Below are 20,350 nucleotides of genomic sequence, written 5' to 3'. Positions count from 1 at the left end.
TAAAAAATCGCCGGACGCATGCGCATGCGCAAATCGCGGCAATAAACGCCCGTGTGACTGAGCCCTAAATGCCAATATCTAACTGCAATCCGCCTAATCTGTGTATGTTTCACACTATAATGTAAAACCAACTTGGCTACCTCCCCATTATTACTATTACCACCTCTTACTCTATCCTATCTAAGAAATTTGGCTTTATCTAATATTTAATCTTTAGCAAAGGACAGGTTCAAAACATCCTCCAGGTACTACTTTTCAAAAAATTCCTTGTTAAATCCACAACTTTGGCTTCAAGTGTCTCGTTCTTAGTTTAAGCATTTTTTCAAATTTTTACATAGTCTAAGTGTCAGGTTTAAGAACAAACTCAGCAGGTGGTAGGTATGGAACAATATATATCCCTGTCTAGTTATTGGATTCAAAATCTGTTAAACTCCAATCCAGAGCCGATTTCTTTGATCTCTATATTTAAATATTCAACCCAATCTTAACTGATATGGGCAACAAATCTTTAATTATGATTACTAAAACTTAATTCTTCCAAAAAAAATCCATTTGATCTTTAGCTCCACCCCATAAAATAAATGCATCATCAATATATTAATGCCAGAGTACCAAGTCTACCTATAGCTTTCGAAGATTAAAAACACTCTCCCGATTTGTAAAAAAAAATTGACATAGCTGGCCACAGACATGGGAGCCCATGGCAGTACCAGATCTATGACCAAAAAAAATTCACACTCAAGACAAAAATAATTATGGGTCAATCAAAAAAGGAATCAATAAGTAATCTAAACTCTTTTTGCTTCTGTGCCATATCTTTATTAAACTCCAAATTTATAGCATACTCACTAATTCCTGGGTAAATTATGCCGCCAGTTCCTGGTGTTCCTGGTATTCCAGGTATTTCACCTGTATCAATTAAAAAGGGAATATTGAAAAAGGTTGCATTGTTTAGTATGTTTTCAATGAAGTGCTGCTTTAAAAAGGATTGAAAATTGATTATACATACTGATTCCTCCTTGAATTGCTCCATTTATTCCAGGTATTCCACCTGCAATTAACATTTAAAAAAATGTTAGAATAGCATTTATTTTTAATTCAAAAGAATCCATTTTTTTACATTTAGGAGTAGAGATGAGCGAGTATACTCGCTAAGGCAAACTACTCGAGCGAGTAGTGCCTTATTCGAGTTCCTGCCCGCTTGTCTCTAAAGATTCGGCTGCCGGCAGGGGGGCGGGGAGTGGGGCGGAGAGCGGGGTGGAATGGAGGGGAGTTCTCTCTCTGACTCTCTCCTCCCTGCTCCTCCCTGATCACTTCCACAACTCACCGCTCACCAGCGCTGGCAGCCGAATGTTTAGAGATGAGTGGGCAGGTACTTGAATAAGGCACTACTCGCTCAAGTAGTTTGCCTTAGCGAGTATGCTCGCTCATCTCTATTTGGGAGTAGTCTTCTACTTGTCTGAAAATTGTCAGAGATGCTCACAGCCATTACTCTGAGCATGAAAATATTACCATTTTAATTTAAATGTTCACATTGACCATGCATATTTTTCTCAAAAGTTGAATACTTGCTACACATGGGAAGATTTGTTCTACTGTGTAAGGCAATCACTCAGAATATCTTTGATCTCTACATGACCCACATCTAAAAAAGACTTTAAAAAGACAACAAAGTTTTAAAACTGATTTTGACTCCATTTCTTGTAACTGCAGAGACTTTTCTAAGAAAAATTAAATTTGGAGCTTTCGTTAAAATGTTCGTGCTATAATGGGGTAATAAAGGACTCCAAATGTTTTATCATCGCACACTAAATGCCAATATCTATCTGCAATCCGCCTAATCTGTGTATGTTTCACACTATAATGTAAAACCAACTTGGCTACCTCCCCATTATTACTATTACCACCTCTTACTCTATCTTATCTAAGAAATTTGGCTTTATCTAGTATTTAATCTTTAGCAAAGGACAGGCTCAAAACATCCTCCAGGTACTACTTTTCAAAAAATTCCTTGTTAAATCCGCAACTTTGGTTTCAAGTGTCTCGTTCTTAGTTTAAGCATTTTTCAAATTTTTACATAGTCTAAGTGTCAGGTTTAAGAAAAAACTCAGCAGGTGGTAGGTATGGAACAATATATATCCCTGTCTAGTTATTGGATTCAAAATCTGTTAAACTCCAATCCAGAGCCGATTTCTTTGATCTCTATATTTAAATATTCAACCCTATCTTAACTGATATGGGCAACAAATCTTTAATTATGATTACTAAAACTTAATTCTTCCAAAAACAAATCCATTTGATCTTTAGCTCCACCCCATAAAATAATTACCTCATCAATGTATTAATGCCAGAGTACCAAGTCTACCTCTAGCTTTCGAAGATAAAAACACTCTCCTAATTTGTAAAAAAAATTGACATAGTTGGCCACAGACATGGGAGCCCATGGCAGTACCAGATCTATGACAAAAAAAAATCACACTCAAGACAAAAATAATTATGGGTCAATCTAACATGAATTAGGAGTGATCTAAACTCATTTTGCTTCTGTGCCATATCTTTATTAAACTCCAAATTAATAGCATACTCACCATATCCTGGTGAAATTATGCCGCCAGTCCCTGGTGTTCCTGCTATTCCAGGTATTTCACCTGTATCAATTAAAAAGGGCATATTGAAAAAGGTTGCTTTGCTCAGTATGTTTTGAATGAAATGCTGCTTTAAAAAGGATTGAAAATCGATTATACATACTGATTCCTCCTTCAATTCCTCCATTTATTCCAGGTATTTCACCTGCAATTAACATTTAAAAAATGTTAGAATAGCATTTATTTTTAATTCAAAAGAATCCATTTTTTTACGTTTAGGAGTAGAGATGAGCGAGCATACTCGCTAAGGCAAAATACTTGAGCGAGTAGTGCCTTATTCGAGTACCTGCCCGCTCATCTCTAAAGATTCAGCTGCCGGCAGGGGGGCGGGGAGCGACAGGGGAGAGCGGGGTGGTACGGAGGGGAGATCTCTCTCTGACTCTCTCCCCTCCTCTCCTGCCTGCTCACTCCCGCAACTCATGGCTCACCTGCGCCAGCAGCCGAATCTTTAGAGATGAGCAGGCAGGTACTCGAATAAGGCACTACTCGCACAAGTAGTTTGCCTTAGCGAGTATGCTCGCTCATCTCTATTTGGAAGTAGTCTTCTACTTGTCTGAAAATTGTCAGAGACGCTCACAGCCATTGCTCTGAGCATGAAAATATTACCATTTTAATTTAAATGTTCACATTGACCATGCATATTTTTCTCAAAAGTTGAATACTTGCTGCACATGGGAAGATTTGTTCTACTGTGTAAGGCAATCACTAAAAATATATTCGATTTCTACATGACCCACATCTAAAAAAAACTTTAAAAAGACAACCAAGTTTTTAAACTGATTTTGACTCCATTTCTTTTAACAGCAGACACTTTTCTAAAAAAAAAAAACTAAATTTGGAGCTTTCGTTAAAATGTTTGTGCCATAATGGGGTAATAAAGGACTCCAAATGTTTTATCCTCGCACACTAAATGCCAATATCTAACTGCAATCCGCCTAATCTGTGTATGTTTCACACTATAATGTAAAACCAACTTGGCTACCTCCCCATTATTACTATTACCACCTCTTACTCTATCATATCTAAGAAATTTGGCTTTATCTAATATTTAATCTTTAGCAAAGGACAGGCTCAAAACATCCTCCAGGTATTCCTTTCCAAAAATTCCTTGTTAAATCCACAACTTTGGCTTCAAGTGTCTCGTTCTTAGTTTAAGCATTTTTTCAAATTTTTACATAGTCTAAGTGTCAGGTTTAAGAACAAACTCAGCAGGTGGTAGGTATGGAACAATATATATCCCTGTCTAGTTATTGGATTCAAAATCTGTTAAACTCCAATCCAGAACCGATTTCTTTGATCTCTATATTTAAATATTCAACCCTATCTTAACTGATATGGGCAACAAATCTTTAATTATGATTACTAAAAGGTAATTCTTCCAAAAAAAATCCATTTGATCTTTAGCTCCACCCTATAAAATAAATGCATCATCAATATACTAATGCCAGAGTACCAAGTCTACCTATAGCTTTCGAAGATTAAAAACACTCTTGCAATTTGTAAAAAAAAATTGACATAGCTGGCCACAGACATGGGAGCCCATGGCAGTACCAGATCTATGACAAAAAAAATTCACACTCAAGACAAAAATAATTATGGGTCAATCAAAAAAGGAATCAATAAGTAATCTAAACTCTTTTGGCTTCTGTGCCATATCTTTATTAAACTCCAAATTTATAGCATACTCACTAATTCCTGGGGAAATCTTTAATTATGATTACTAAAACTTAAAGGGGTTGTCCCGCGAAAGCAAGTGGGGGTATACACTTCTGTATGGCCATATTAATGCACTTTGTAATATACATCGTGCATTAAATATGAGCCAAACAGAAGTTATTCACTTACCTGCTCCGTTGCTAGCGTCCTCGTCTCCATGGTGCCGTCTAATTTCAGCGTCTAATCTCCCGATTAGACGCGCTTGCGCAGTCCAGTCTTCTCCCTTCTGAATGGGGCCGCTCGTGCCGGAGAGCTGCTCCTCGTACTCTGCCCCGTCATGTGTGCCGATTCCAGCCAATCAGGAGGCTAGAATCGGCAATGGAACGCACAGAGCCCACGGTGCACCATGGAAGAAGACCTGCGGTCCACCGTGGGTGAAGATCCCGGCGGCCATCTTCGCAAGGTAAGTAAGAAGTCACCGGAGCGCGGGGATTCGGGTGAGTACTATCCGTTTTTTTTTTTAAACCCCTGCATCGGGTTTGTCTCGCGCCGAACGGGGGGGCTATTGAAAATTAAAAAAAAACGTTTCGGCGCGGGACAACCCCTTTAATTCTTCCAAAAAAAATCCATTTGATCTTTAGCTCCACCCCATAAAATAAATGCATCATCAATATATTAATGCCAGAGTACCAAGTCTACCTATAGCTTTCGAAGATTAAAAACACTCTCCCAATTTGTAAAAAAAAATTTACATAGCTGGCCACAGACATGGGAGCCCATGGCAGTACCAGATCTATGACAAAAAAAAATCACACTCAAGACAAAAATAATTATGGGTCAATCAAAAAAGGAATCAATAAGTAATCTTAACTCTTTTTGCTTCTGTGCCATATCTTTATTAAACTCCAAATTTATAGCATACTCACTAATTCCTGGGGAAATTATGCCGCCAGTTCCTGGTGTTCCTGGTATTCCAGGTATTTCACCTGTATCAATTAAAAAGGGAATATTGAAAGAGGTTGCATTGTTTAGTATGTTTTCAATGAAGTGCTGCTTTAAAAAGGATTGAAAATTGATTATACATACTGATTAGAGATGAGCGAGCACCAAAATGCTCGGATGCTCGTTACTCGGGACGAACTTTTCGCGATGCTCGAGGGTTCGTTTCGAGTAACGAACCCCATTGAAGTCAATGGGCGACCCGAGCATTTTTGTATTTCGCCGATGCTCGCTAAGGTTTCCTTGTGTGAAAATCTGGGCAATTCAAGAAAGTGATGGGAACGACACAGCAACGGATAGGGCAGGCGAGGGGCTACATGTTGGGCTGCATCTCAAGTTCACAGGTCCCACTATTAAGCCACAATAGCGGCAAGAGTGGGCCCCCCCTCCCAAAAACTTTTACTTCTGAAAAGCCCTCATTAGCATGGCATACCTTTGCTAAGCACCACACTACCTCCAACAAAGCACAATCACTGCCTGCATGACACTCCGCTGCCACTTCTCCTGGGTTACATGCTGCCCAACCCCCCCCCCCCCCACAGCGCACACCAAAGTGTCCCTGCGCAGCCTTCAGCTGCCCTCATGCCACACCACCCTCATGTCTATTTAGAAGTGTGTCTGCCATGACGAGGAACCGCAGGCACACACTGCAGAGGGTTGGCACGGCTAGGCAGCGACCCTCTTTAAAAGGGGTGGGGCGATAGCCCACAATGCTGTACAGAAGCAATGAGAAATAGAATCCTGTGCCACCGCCATCAGGAGCTGCACATGTGGGCATAGCAATGGGGAACCTATGTGCCACACACTATTCATTCTGTCAAGGTTTCTCTGCATGCCCCAGTCAGACCGGGCTTTTTAATTCATAGACACAGGCAGGTACAACTCCCTATTGTGAAGTCCCTGTCGACCGACAGCATGGGTGGCTCCCTGGAACCCACCGGCGATACACAAAAATATCCCATTCCATTGCCCAACACAGCTGAGGTAGTAATGTCGTGCTTAATGCAGGTGGGCTTCGGCCCACACTGCATGCCCCAGTCTGACTGGGGTTCTTTACAAGTGGACACATGTAGGTTAAACTCCGTGTGCACCTACAGCATGGGTGGCTCCCTGGAACCCACCGGCGGTACACAAAAATATCCCATTGCATTGCCCAACACAGCTGAGGTAGTAATGTCGTGCTTAATGCAGGTGGGCTTCGGCCCACACTGCATGCCCCAGTCTGACTGGGGTTCTTTACAAGTGGAATCAGATGCATTTATAATTCCCTGTGGACCCACAGCATGGGTGGGTGCCAGGAAGCCACCGGCGGTACACAGAAATATCACATTGCATTGCCCAACACAGCGGATGTAACGTCAGCTGTAATGCAGGTGGGCTAAAAATTCATTTGATTACACTGTAGGCGAGGGCCCACAAAAATTGCCGAATCAACAGTACTAATGTACATCAAAAAAATTGGCCATGGCCAACCAAGAGGGCAGGTGAAACCCATTAATCGCTTTGGTTAATGTGGCTTAAGTGGTAACTAGGCCTGGAGGCAGCCCAGTTTAACGAAAAATTGGTTCAAGTTAAAGTTTCAACGCTTTTAAGAGCATTGAAACATATAAAAATTGTTTAGAAAAATTATGAGTGAGCCTTGTGGCCCTAAGAAAAATTGCCCGTTCAGCGTGATTACGTGAGGTTTCAGGAGGAGGAGCAGGAGGAGGAGGAGGAATATTAGACACAGATTGATGAAGCAGAAATGTCCCCGTTTTGGATGGTGAGAGAGAACGTAGCTTCCATCCGCGGGTGCAGCCTACGTATTGCTTACGTATCGCTGCTGTCCGCTGGTGGAGAAGAGAAGTCTGGGGAAATCCAGGCTTTGTTCATCTTGATGAGTGTTAGCCTGTCGGCACTGTCGGTTGACAGGCGGGTACGCTTATCTGTGATGATTCCCCCAGCCGCACTAAACACCCTCTCCGACAAGACGCTAGCCGCAGGACAAGCAAGCACCTCCAGGGCATACAGCGCTAGTTCAGGCCAGGGTGTCCAGCTTCGACACCCAGTAGTTGTAGGGGGCAGAGGCGTCACCGAGGATGGTCGTGCGATCGGCTACGTACTCCCTCACCATCCTTTTACAGTGCACCCGCCGACTCAGCCTTGACTGGGGAGCGGTGACACAGTCTTGCTGGGGAGCCATAAAGCTGGCCAGGCCCTTAAAGACTGTTGCACTGCCTGGGCTGTACATGCTGCTCGATCTACGCACCTCCCCTGCTACCTGGCCCTCGGAACTGCGCCTTCTGCCACTACCGCTGTCGGATGGGGATTTTACCATCAGCTTGTCCGCCAGGGTCCTGTGGTATAGCAACACTCTCGAACCCCTTTCCTCTTCGGGAATGAGAGTGGGAAGGTTCTCCTTATAGCGTGGGTCGAGCAGTGTGTACACCCAGTAATCCGTAGTGGCCAGAATGCGTTGAATGCGAGGGTCACGAGAAAGGCATCCTAACATGAAGTCAGCCATGTGTGCCAGGGTACCTGTACGCAACACATGGCTGTCCGCACTAGGAAGATCACTTTCAGGATCCTCCTCCTCCTCCTCAGGCCATACACGCTGAAATGATGACAGGCAAGCAGCATGGGTACCGTCAGCAGTGGGCCAAGCTGTCTCTTCCCCCTCCTCCTCATTCTCCTCATGCTCCTCCTCCTCCTCCTGAACGCGCTGAGATATAGACAGGAGGGTGCTCTGACTATCCAGCGACATACTGTCTTCCCCCGGCTCTGCTTCCGAGCACAAAGCGGCTGCCTTTATGGTTTGCAGGGAAGTTCTCAAGATGCATAGCAGAGGAATGGTGACGCTAATGATTGCAGCATCGCCGCTCACCACCTGGATAGACTGCTCAAAGTTTCGAAGGACCTGGCAGATGTCTGCCAACCAGGCCCACTCTTCTGAAAAGAATTGAGGAGGCTGACTCCCACTGCGCCGCCCATGTTGGAGTTGGTATTCCACTATAGCTCTACGCTGCTCATAGAGCCTAGCCAACATGTGGAGCGTAGAGTTCCACCGTGTGGGCACGTCGCACAGCAGTCGGTGCACTGGCAGATTAAACCGATGTTGCAGGGTGCGCAGGGTGGCAGCGTCCGTGTGGGACTTGCGGAAATGTGCGCAGAGGCGGCGCACCTTTACGAGCAGGTCTGACAAGCGTGGGTAGCTTTTCAGAAAGCGCTGAACCACCAAATTAAAGACGTGGGCCAGGCATGGCACGTGCGTGAGGCTGCCGAGCTGCAGAGCCGCCACCAGGTTACGGCCGTTGTCACACACGACCATGCCCGGTTGGAGGCTCAGCGGCGCAAACCAACGGTCGGTCTGCTCTGTCAGACCCTGCAGCAGTTCGTGGGCCGTGTGCCTCCTATCTCCTAAGCTGAGTAGTTTCAGCACGGCCTGCTGACGCTTGCCCACCGCTGTGCTGCCACGCCGCGCGACACCGACTGCTGGCGACGTGCTGCTGCTGCTGACACATCTAGATTGCAAGACAGAGGTTGAGGAGGAGGAGGAGGGTGCTTTAGTGGAAGAAGCATACACCGCCGAACATACCACCACCGAGCTGGGGCCCGCAATTCTGGGGGTGGGTAGGACGTGAGCGGTCCCAGGCTCTGACTCTGTCCCAGCCTCCACTAAATTCACCCAATGTGCCGTCAGGGAGATGTAGTGGCCCTGCCCGCCTGTGCTTGTCCACGTGTCCGTAGTTAAGTGGACCTTGCCACTAACCGCATTGGTGAGGGCGCGTACAATGTTGCGGGAGACGTGGTCGTGCAGGGCTGGGACGGCACATCGGGAAAAGTAGTGGCGACTGGGAACTGAGCAGCGCGGGGCCGCCGCCGTCATCATAGCTTTGAAGGACTCCGTTTCCACAACCCTATATGGCAGCATCTCAAGGCTGATAAATTTGGCTATGTGGACGGTTAACGATTGAGCGTGCGGGTGCGTGGCGGCGTACTTGCGTTTGCGCTCCAACAGTTGCGCTAGCGACGGCTGGACTGTGCGGTGCGAGACATTGCTGGATGGGGCCGAGGACAGCGGAGGTGAGGGTGTGGGTGCAGGCCATGAGACGGTCGTGCCTGTGTCCTGAGAGGGGGGTTGGATCTCAGTGGCAGGTTGGGGCACAGGGGGAGAGGCAGCGGTGCAAACCGGAGGCGGTGAACGGCCTTCGTCCCACTTTGTGGGGTGCTTGGCCATCATATGTCTGCGCATGCTGGTGGTGGTCAGGCTGTTGGTGGTGGCTCCCCGGCTGATCTTGGCGCGACAAAGGTTGCACACCACTGTTCGTCGGTCGTCAGGCGTCTCGGTGAAAAACTGCCAGACCTTAGAGCACCTCGGCCTCCGCAGGGTGGCATGGCGCGAGGGGGCGCTTTGGGAAACACTTGGTGGATTATTCGGTCTGGCCCTGCCTCTACCCCTGGCCACCGCACTGCCTCTTGCAACCTGCCCTGCTGCTGCCCGTGCCTCCCCCTCTGAAGACCTGTCCTGTGAAGGCGTTGCACACCAGGTGGGGTCAGTCACCTCATCGTCCTGCTGCTCTTCCTCCGAATCCTCTGTGCGCTGCTCCCTCGGACTTACTGCCCTTACTACTACCTCACTGCAAGACAACTGTGTCTCATTGTCATCGTCCTCCTCACCCACTGAAAGGTCTTGAGACAGTTGCCGTAAGTCCCCAGCCTCATCCCCTGGACCGCGGGAACTTTCCAATGGTTGGGCATCAGTGACGATAAACTCCTCTGGTGGTAGAGGAACCACTGCTGCCCAATCTGAGCAGGGGCCCGAGAAAAGTTCCTGGGAGTGTTCCCGCTCCTGAGCATGTGTCATTGTAGTGGAGTGAGGAGGCTGGGAGGAAGGAGGAGCAGCAGACAGAGGATTCGGATTTGCAGCAGTGGACGGCGCAGAACTGTGGCTGGACGATAGGTTGCTCGAAGCACTTTCTGCCATCCAGGACAGGACCTGCTCACACTGCTCATTTTCTAATAAAGGTCTCCCGCGTGGACCCATTAATTGGGCGATGAATGTGGGGACGCCAGAAACGTGCCTCTCTCCTAATCGCGCAGCAGTCGGCTGCGACACACCTGGATCAGGAGCTCGGCCTGTGCCCACACCCTCACTTGGCCCTCCGCGTCCTCGGCCGCGTCCACGTCCTCTAGGCCTACCCCTACCCCTCAGCATGCTGTATTACCAGTGATTTGATTTCCCAGGCAGGAAATAAATTGGCGCAAGCCTGCAGGCCAAATATAATTTTTTCGCTTTTTTGCAAAGGGAAGGCCCCACTGCGTATATTCAATGAACAATACGTTTAATAACTGTGGTGTGGCCCTGAAAAAGTGTCACACAACTTTAGTGTAGCAGAGTTATTAACTCTGGCAGAGCAGGTATTTGCCAGTCAGGAAAGACAATGGCGCAAGCCTGCAGTAAACCGTAGCTGGTTGCGTCTGATTTTTGTACGTTCTCCACGCAGCACACACGTACACGGAGACCTTAGGACTGACACAGGCAGGCCAAATATAATTTTTTCGCTTTTTTGCAAAGGGAAGGCCCCACTGCGTATATTCAATGAACAATACGTTTAATAACTGTGGTGTGGCCCTGAAAAAGTGTCACACAACTTTAGTGTAGCAGAGTTATTAACTCTGGCAGAGCAGGTATTTGCCAGTCAGGAAAGACAATGGCGCAAGCCTGCAGTAAACCGTAGCTGGTTGCGTCTGATTTTTGTACGTTCTCCACGCAGCACACACGTACACGGAGACCTTAGGACTGACACAGGCAGGCCAAATATAATTTTTTCGCTTTTTTGCAAAGGGAAGGCCCCACTGCGTATATTCAATGAATAATACGTTTAATAACTGTGGTGTGGCCCTGAAAAAGTGTCACACAACTTTAGTGTAGCAGAGTTATTAACTCTGGCAGAGCAGGTATTTGCCAGTCAGGAAAGACAATGGCGCAAGCCTGCAGTAAACCGTAGCTGGTTGCGTCTGATTTTTGTACGTTCTCCACGCAGCACACACGTACACGGAGACCTTAGGACTGACACAGGCAGGCCAAATATAATTTTTTCGCTTTTTTGCAAAGGGAAGGCCCCACTGCGTATATTCAATGAACAATACGTTTAATAACTGTGGTGTGGCCCTGAAAAAGTGTCACACAACTTTAGTGTAGCAGAGTTATTAACTCTGGGAGAGCAGGTATTTGCCAGTCAGGAAAGACAATGGCGCAAGCCTGCAGTAAACCGTAGCTGGTTGCGTCTGATTTTTGTACGTTCTCCACGCAGCACACACGTACACGGAGACCTTAGGACTGACACAGGCAGGCCAAATATAATTTTTTCGCTTTTTTGCAAAGGGAAGGCCCCACTGCGTATATTCAATGAACAATACGTTTAATAACTGTGGTGTGGCCCTGAAAAAGTGTCACACAACTTTAGTGTAGCAGAGTTATTAACTCTGGCAGAGCAGGTATTTGCCAGTCAGGAAAGACAATGGCGCAAGCCTGCAGTAAACCGTAGCTGGTTGCGTCTGATTTTTGTACGTTCTCCACGCAGCACACACGTACACGGAGACCTTAGGACTGACACAGGCAGGCCAAATATAATTTTTTCGCTTTTTTGCAAAGGGAAGGCCCCACTGCGTATATTCAATGAACAATAACTGTGTTGTGGCCCTGCCTACACAATTCTGTCCCTGTAGTATCAATGGAGGGTGCAATGCTCTGCACAGACGATTTTTAGAAAGAAAAAAAATGCAACACTGCTAACAGCAGCCAGCACAGTACTGCACACGGTTAAATTTGGCCCTAGAAAGGACCGTTGAGGTTCTTGAAGGCTACACTCACTCCTAACACTCTCCCTGCCTAAGCACCACTTCTGTCCCTAATACCGGGTGCAATGCTCAGCAGCCTGCACACACGTAGATGTGGCCCTAAGAAGGACAGTTGGGGTTCTTGAAGCCTACACTCACTACAAACACTCTCCCTACAGCAACTCCAATAGAACAGCACTTTCCCTCACTAACTCACACGGCATCTGAGCCGAGCCGCGGGAGGGGCCGACTTTTATACTCGGGTGACATCTGATCACCCCAGCCACTCACAGCAGGGGGGTGGTATAGGGCTTGAACGTCACAGGGGGAAGTTGTAATGCCTTCCCTGTCTTTCAATTGGCCAGAAAAGCGTGCTAACGTCTCAGAGAGGAAACTGAAAGTAACCGGAACACCGCGTGGTACTCGTTACGAGTAACGAGCATCCCGAACACCGTAATATTCGCACGAATATCAAGCTCGGACGAGTACGTTCGCTCATCTCTAATACTGATTCCTCCTTGAATTGCTCCATTTATTCCAGGTATTCCACCTGCAATTAACATTTAAAAAAATGTTAGAATAGCATTTATTTTTAATTCAAAAGAATCCATTTTTTTACATTTAGGAGTAGAGATGAGTGAGTATACTCGCTAAGGCAAACTACTTGAGCGAGTAGTGCCTTATTCGAGTTCCTGCCTGCTTGTCTCTAAAGATTCGGCTGCCGGCAGGGGGGCGGGGAGTGGGGCGGAGAGTGGGGTGGAATGGAGGGGAGATCTCTCTCTGACTCTCTCCTCCCCGCTCCTCCCTGATCACTTCCACAACTCACCGCTCACCAGCGCTGGCAGCCGAATCTTTAGAGATGAGTGTGCAGGTACTTGAATAAGGCACTACTCGCTCAAGTAGTTTGCCTTAGCGAGTATGCTCGCTCATCTCTATTTGGAAGTAGTCTTCTACTTGTCTGAAAATTGTCAGAGACGCTCACAGCCATTGCTCTGAGCATGAAAATATTACCATTTTAATTTAAATGTTCACATTGACCATGCATATTTTTCTCAAAAGTTGAATACTTGCTGCACATGGGAAGATTTGTTCTACTGTGTAAGGCAATCACTAAAAATATATTCGATTTCTACATGACCCACATCTAAAAAAAACTTTAAAAAGACAACCAAGTTTTAAAACTGATTTTGACTCCATTTATTTTAACAGCAGACACTTTTCTAAAAAAAAAACCTAAATTTGGAGCTTTCGTTAAAATGTTTGTGCCATAATGGGGTAATAAAGGACTCCAAATGTTTTATCCTCGCACACTAAATGCCAATATCTAACTGCAATCCGCCTAATCTGCGTATGTTTCACACTATAATGTAAAACCAACTTGGCTGCCTCCCCATTATTACTATTACCACCTCTTACTCTATCCTATCTAAGAAATTTGGCTTTATCTAATATTTAATCTTTAGCAAAGGACAGGTTCAAAACATCCTCCAGGTACTACTTTTCAAAAAATTCCTTGTTAAATCCACAACTTTGGCTTCAAGTGTCTCGTTCTTAGTTTAAGCATTTTTCAAATTTTTACATAGTCTAAGTGTCAGGTTTAAGAACAAACTCAGCAGGTGGTAGGTATGGAACAATATATATCCCTGTCTAGTTATTGGATTCAAAATCTGTTAAACTCCAATCCAGAGCCGATTTCTTTGATCTCTATATTTAAATATTCAACCCTATCTTAACTGATATGGGCAACAAATCTTTAATTATGATTACTAAAACTTAAAGGGGTTGTCCCGCGAAAGCAAGTGGGGGTATACACTTCTGTATGGCCATATTAATGCACTTTGTAATATACATCGTGCATTAAATATGAGCCAAACAGAAGTTATTCACTTACCTGCTCCGTTGCTAGCGTCCTCGTCTCCATGGTGCCGTCTAATTTCAGCGTCTAATCTCCCGATTAGACGCGCTTGCGCAGTCCGGTCTTCTCCCTTCTGAATGGGGCCGCTCATGCCGGAGAGCTGCTCCTCGTACTCCGCCCCGTCATGTGTGCCGATTCCAGCCAATCAGGAGGCTGGAATCGGCAATGGAACGCACAGAGCCCACGGTGCACCATGGGAAAAGACCTGCGGTCCACCGTGGGTGAAGATCCCGGCGGCCATCTTCGCAAGGTAAGTAAGAAGTCACCGGAGCGCGGGGATTCGGGTAAGTACTATCCGTTTTTTTTTTTAAACCCCTGCATCGGGTTTGTCTCGCGCCGAACGGGGGGGCTATTGAAAATTAAAAAAAACGTTTCGGCGCGGGACAATCCCTTTAATTCTTCCCAAAAAAATCCATTTGATCTTTAGCTCCACCCCATAAAATAAATGCATCATCAATATATTAATGCCAGAGTACCAAGTCTACCTATAGCTTTCGAAGATTAAAAACACTCTCCCAATTTGTAAAAAAAAATTGACATAGCTGGCCACAGACATGGGAGCCCATGGCAGTACCAGATCTATGACAAAAAAAATACACACTCAAGACAAAAATAATTATGGGTCAGTCAAAAAAGGAATCAATAAGTAATCTAAACTCTTTTAGCTTCTGTGCCATATCTTTATTAAACTCCAAATTTATAGCATACTCACTAATTCCTGGGTAAATTATGCCGCCAGTTCCTGGTGTTCCTGGCATTCCAGGTATTTCACCTGTATCAATTAAAAAGGGAATATTGAAAAAGGTTGCATTGTTTAGTATGTTTTCAATGAAGTGCTGCTTTAAAAAGGATTGAAAATTGATTATACATACTGATTCCTCCTTGAATTGCTCCATTTATTCCAGGTATTCCACCTGCAATTAACATTTAAAAAAATGTTAGAATAGCAATTATTTTTAATTCAAAAGAATCCATTTTTTTACATTTAGGAGTAGAGATGAGTGAGTATACTCGCTAAGGCAAACTACTCGAGCGAGTAGTGCCTTATTCGAGTTCCTGCCCGCTTGTCTCTAAAGATTCGGCTGCCGGCAGGGGGGCGGAGAGCGGGGTGGAATGGAGGGGAGATCTCTCTCTGACTCTCTCCTCCCCGCTCCTCCCTGATCACTTCCACAACTCACCGCTCACCAGCGCTGGCAGCCGAATCTTTAGAGATGAGTGTGCAGGTACTTGAATAAGGCACTACTCGCTCAAGTAGTTTGCCTTAGCGAGTATGCTCGCTCATCTCTATTTGGAAGTAGTCTTCAACTTGTCTGAAAATTGTCAGAGACGCTCATAGCCATTGCTCTGAGCATGAAAATATTACCATTTTAATTTAAATGTTCACATTGACCATGCATATTTTTCTCAAAAGTTGAATACTTGCTGCACATGGGAAGATTTGTTCTACTGTGTAAGGCAATCACTAAAAATATATTCGATTTCTACATGACCCACATCTAAAAAAAACTTTAAAAAGACAACCAAGTTTTAAAACTGATTTTGACTCCATTTCTTTTAACAGCAGACACTTTTCTAAAAAAAAAACTAAATTTGGAGCTTTCGTTAAAATGTTTGTGCCATAATGGGGTATTAAAGGACTCCAAATGTTTTATCCTCGCACACTAAATGCCAATATCTATCGGCAATCCGTTTAATCTGTGTATGTTTCACACTATAATGTAAAACCAACTTGGCTACCTCCCCATTATTACTATTACCACCTCTTACTCTATCCTATCTAAGAAATTTGGCTTTATCTAATATTTAATCTTTAGCAAAGGACAGGTTCAAAACATCCTCCAGGTACTACTTTTCAAAAAATTCCTTGTTAAATCCACAACTTTGGTTTCAAGTGTCTCGTTCTTAGTTTAAGCATTTTTCAAATTTTTACATAGTCTAAGTGTCAGGTTTAAGAACAAACTCAGCAGGTGGTAGGTATGGAACAATATATATCCCTGTCTAGTTATTGGATTCAAAATCTGTTAAACTCCAATCCAGAGCCGATTTCTTTGATCTCTATATTTAAATATTCAACCCTATCTTAACTGATATGGGACACAAATCTTTAATTATGATTACTAAAACTTAATTCTTCCAAAAAAAATCCATTTAATCTTTAGCTCCACCCCATAAAATAAATGCATCATCAATATATTAATGCCAGAGTACCAAGTCTACCTATAGCTTTCGAAGATTAAAAACACTCTCCCAATTTGTAAAAAAAAATTGACATAGCTGGCCACAGACATGGGAGCCCATGGCAGTACCAGATCTTTGACAAAAAAAATTCACACTCAAGACAAAAATAATTATGGGTCAATCAAAAAAGGAATCAATAAGTAATCTAAACTCTTTTGGCTTCTGTGCCATATCTTTATTAAACTCCAAATTTATAGCATACTCACTAATTCCTGGGTAAATTATGCCGCCAGTTCCTGGTGTTCCTGGTATTCCAGGTATTTCACCTGTATCAATTAAAAAGGGAATATTGAAAAAGGTTGCATTGTTTAGTATGTTTTCAATGAAGTGCTGCTTTAAAAAGGATTGAAAATTGATTATACATACTGATTCCTCCTTGAATTGCTCCATTTATTCCAGGTATTCCACCTGCAATTAACATTTAAAAAAATGTTGGAATAGCATTTATTTTTAATTCAAAAGAATCCATTTTTTTACATTTAGGAGTAGAGATGAGCGAGTATACTCGCTAAGGCAAACTACTCGAGCGAGTAGTGCCTTATTCGAGTTCCTGCCCGCTTGTCTCTAAAGATTCGGCTGCCGGCAGGGGGGCGGGGAGTGGGGCGGAGAGCGGGGTGGAATGGAGGGGAGTTCTCTCTCTGACTCTCTCCTCCCTGCTCCTCCCTGATCACTTCCACAACTCACCGCTCACCAGCGCTGGCAGCCGAATCTTTAGAGATGAGTGGGCAGGTACTTGAATAAGGCACTACTCGCTCAAGTAGTTTGCCTTAGCGAGTATGCTCGCTCATCTCTATTTGGGGGTAGTCTTCTACTTGTCTGAAAATTGTCAGAGATGCTCACAGCCATTACTCTGAGCATGAAAATATTACCATTTTAATTTAAATGTTCACATTGACCATGCATATTTTTCTCAAAAGTTGAATACTTGCTACACATGGGAAGATTTGTTCTACTGTGTAAGGCAATCACTCAGAATATCTTTGATCTCTACATGACCCACATCTAAAAAAGACTTTAAAAAGACAACAAAGTTTTAAAACTGATTTTGACTCCATTTCTTGTAACTGCAGAGACTTTTCTAAGAAAAATTAAATTTGGAGCTTTCGTTAAAATGTTCGTGCTATAATGGGGTAATAAAGGACTCCAAATGTTTTATCATCGCACACTAAATGCCAATATCTATCTGCAATCCGCCTAATCTGTGTATGTTTCACACTATAATGTAAAACCAACTTGGCTACCTCCCCATTATTACTATTACCACCTCTTACTCTATCTTATCTAAGAAATTTGGCTTTATCTAGTATTTAATCTTTAGCAAAGGACAGGCTCAAAACATCCTCCAGGTACTACTTTTCAAAAAATTCCTTGTTAAATCCGCAACTTTGGTTTCAAGTGTCTCGTTCTTAGTTTAAGCATTTTTCAAATTTTTACATAGTCTAAGTGTCAGGTTTAAGAAAAAACTCAGCAGGTGGTAGGTATGGAACAATATATATCCCTGTCTAGTTATTGGATTCAAAATCTGTTAAACTCCAATCCAGAGCCGATTTCTTTGATCTCTATATTTAAATATTCAACCCTATCTTAACTGATATGGGCAACAAATCTTTAATTATGATTACTAAAACTTAATTCTTCCAAAAACAAATCCATTTGATCTTTAGCTCCACCCCATAAAATAATTACCTCATCAATGTATTAATGCCAGAGTACCAAGTCTACCTCTAGCTTTCGAAGATTAAAAACACTCTCCTAATTTGTAAAAAAAATTGACATAGTTGGCCACAGACATGGGAGCCCATGGCAGTACCAGATCTATGACAAAAAAAAATCACACTCAAGACAAAAATAATTATGGGTCAATCTAGCATGAATTAGGAGTGATCTAAACTCATTTTGCTTCTGTGCCATATCTTTATTAAACTCCAAATTAATAGCATACTCACCATATCCTGGTGAAATTATGCCGCCAGTCCCTGGTGTTCCTGCTATTCCAGGTATTTCACCTGTATCAATTAAAAAGGGCATATTGAAAAAGGTTGCTTTGCTCAGTATGTTTTGAATGAAATGCTGCTTTAAAAAGGATTGAAAATCGATTATACATACTGATTCCTCCTTCAATTCCTCCATTTATTCCAGGTATTTCACCTGCAATTAACATTTAAAAAATGTTAGAATAGCATTTATTTTTAATTCAAAAGAATCCATTTTTTTACGTTTAGGAGTAGAGATGAGCGAGCATACTCGCTAAGGCAAAATACTTGAGCGAGTAGTGCCTTATTCGAGTACCTGCCCGCTCATCTCTAAAGATTCGGCTGCCGGCAGGGGGGCGGGGAGCGACAGGGGAGAGCGGGGTGGTACGGAGGGGAGATCTCTCTCTGACTCTCTCCCCTCCTCTCCTGCCTGCTCACTCCCGCAACTCATGGCTCACCTGCGCCAGCAGCCGAATCTTTAGAGATGAGCAGGCAGGTACTCGAATAAGGCACTACTCGCACAAGTAGTTTGCCTTAGCGAGTATGCTCGCTCATCTCTATTTGGAAGTAGTCTTCTACTTGTCTGAAAATTGTCAGAGACGCTCACAGCCATTGCTCTGAGCATGAAAATATTACCATTTTAATTTAAATGTTCACATTGACCATGCATATTTTTCTCAAAAGTTGAATACTTGCTGCACATGGGAAGATTTGTTCTACTGTGTAAGGCAATCACTAAAAATATATTCGATTTCTACATGACCCACATCTAAAAAAAACTTTAAAAAGACAACCAAGTTTTTAAACTGATTTTGACTCCATTTCTTTTAACAGCAGACACTTTTCTAAAAAAAAAAAACTAAATTTGGAGCTTTCGTTAAAATGTTTGTGCCATAATGGGGTAATAAAGGACTCCAAATGTTTTATCCTCGCACACTAAATGCCAATATCTAACTGCAATCCGCCTAATCTGTGTATGTTTCACACTATAATGTAAAACCAACTTGGCTACCTCCCCATTATTACTATTACCACCTCTTACTCTATCATATCTAAGAAATTTGGCTTTATCTAATATTTAATCTTTAGCAAAGGACAGGCTCAAAACATCCTCCAGGTATTCCTTTCCAAAAATTCCTTGTTAAATCCACAACTTTGGCTTCAAGTGTCTCGTTCTTAGTTTAAGCATTTTTTCAAATTTTTACATAGTCTAAGTGTCAGGTTTAAGAACAAACTCAGCAGGTGGTAGGTATGGAACAATATATATCCCTGTCTAGTTATTGGATTCAAAATCTGTTAAACTCCAATCCAGAACCGATTTCTTTGATCTCTATATTTAAATATTCAACCCTATCTTAACTGATATGGGCAACAAATCTTTAATTATGATTACTAAAAGGTAATTCTTCCAAAAAAAATCCATTTGATCTTTAGCTCCACCCTATAAAATAAATGCATCATCAATATACTAATGCCAGAGTACCAAGTCTACCTATAGCTTTCGAAGATTAAAAACACTCTTGCAATTTGTAAAAAAAAATTGACATAGCTGGCCACAGACATGGGAGCCCATGGCAGTACCAGATCTATGACAAAAAAAATTCACACTCAAGACAAAAATAATTATGGGTCAATCAAAAAAGGAATCAATAAGTAATCTAAACTCTTTTGGCTTCTGTGCCATATCTTTATTAAACTCCAAATTTATAGCATACTCACTAATTCCTGGGTAAATTATGCCGCCAGTTCCTGGTGTTCCTGGTATTCCAGGTATTTCACCTGTATCAATTAAAAAGGGAATATTGAAAAAGGTTGCATTGTTTAGTATGTTTTCAATGAAGTGCTGCTTTAAAAAGGATTGAAAATTGATTATACATACTGATTCCTCCTTGAATTGCTCCATTTATTCCAGGTATTCCACCTGCAATTAACATTTAAAAAAATGTTAGAATAGCATTTACTTTTAATTCAAAAGAATCCATTTTTTTACATTTAGGAGTAGAGATGAGCGAGTATACTCGCTAAGGCAAACTACTCGAGCGAGTAGTGCCTTATTCGAGTTCCTGCCCGCTTGTCTCTAAAGATTCGGCTACCGGCAGGGGGGT

The 20,350-nt window shown here is 43.3% G+C and overlaps 1 protein-coding gene across 1 annotated transcript in view; it reads right to left on the bottom strand.

Moving 5' to 3' along the window:
* The window catches only part of LOC136633501 (collagen alpha-5(IV) chain-like), a 191,095-nt gene that overhangs the window by 70,540 nt on the left and 100,205 nt on the right, over positions 1-20,350 (bottom strand). The window contains exons 24-35 of the mRNA XM_066609262.1: positions 20,125-20,166; positions 19,965-20,024; positions 18,379-18,420; positions 18,219-18,278; positions 16,639-16,680; positions 16,479-16,538; positions 14,907-14,948; positions 14,747-14,806; positions 2,749-2,790; positions 2,589-2,648; positions 1,010-1,051; positions 850-909 (exon numbers count right to left, since the gene is read on the bottom strand). Coding sequence (XP_066465359.1) covers positions 850-909; positions 1,010-1,051; positions 2,589-2,648; positions 2,749-2,790; positions 14,747-14,806; positions 14,907-14,948; positions 16,479-16,538; positions 16,639-16,680; positions 18,219-18,278; positions 18,379-18,420; positions 19,965-20,024; positions 20,125-20,166 — 612 coding nt within the window. The remainder of the gene's footprint in view (positions 1-849; positions 910-1,009; positions 1,052-2,588; positions 2,649-2,748; positions 2,791-14,746; positions 14,807-14,906; positions 14,949-16,478; positions 16,539-16,638; positions 16,681-18,218; positions 18,279-18,378; positions 18,421-19,964; positions 20,025-20,124; positions 20,167-20,350) is intronic.

The sequence above is a fragment of the Eleutherodactylus coqui genome, chromosome 6 (assembly GCF_035609145.1).
Source record: "Eleutherodactylus coqui strain aEleCoq1 chromosome 6, aEleCoq1.hap1, whole genome shotgun sequence".
In the NCBI taxonomy this organism is placed as follows: Eukaryota; Metazoa; Chordata; class Amphibia; order Anura; family Eleutherodactylidae; genus Eleutherodactylus; species Eleutherodactylus coqui.
This window is presented reverse-complemented; position numbering and strand designations above follow the sequence as displayed.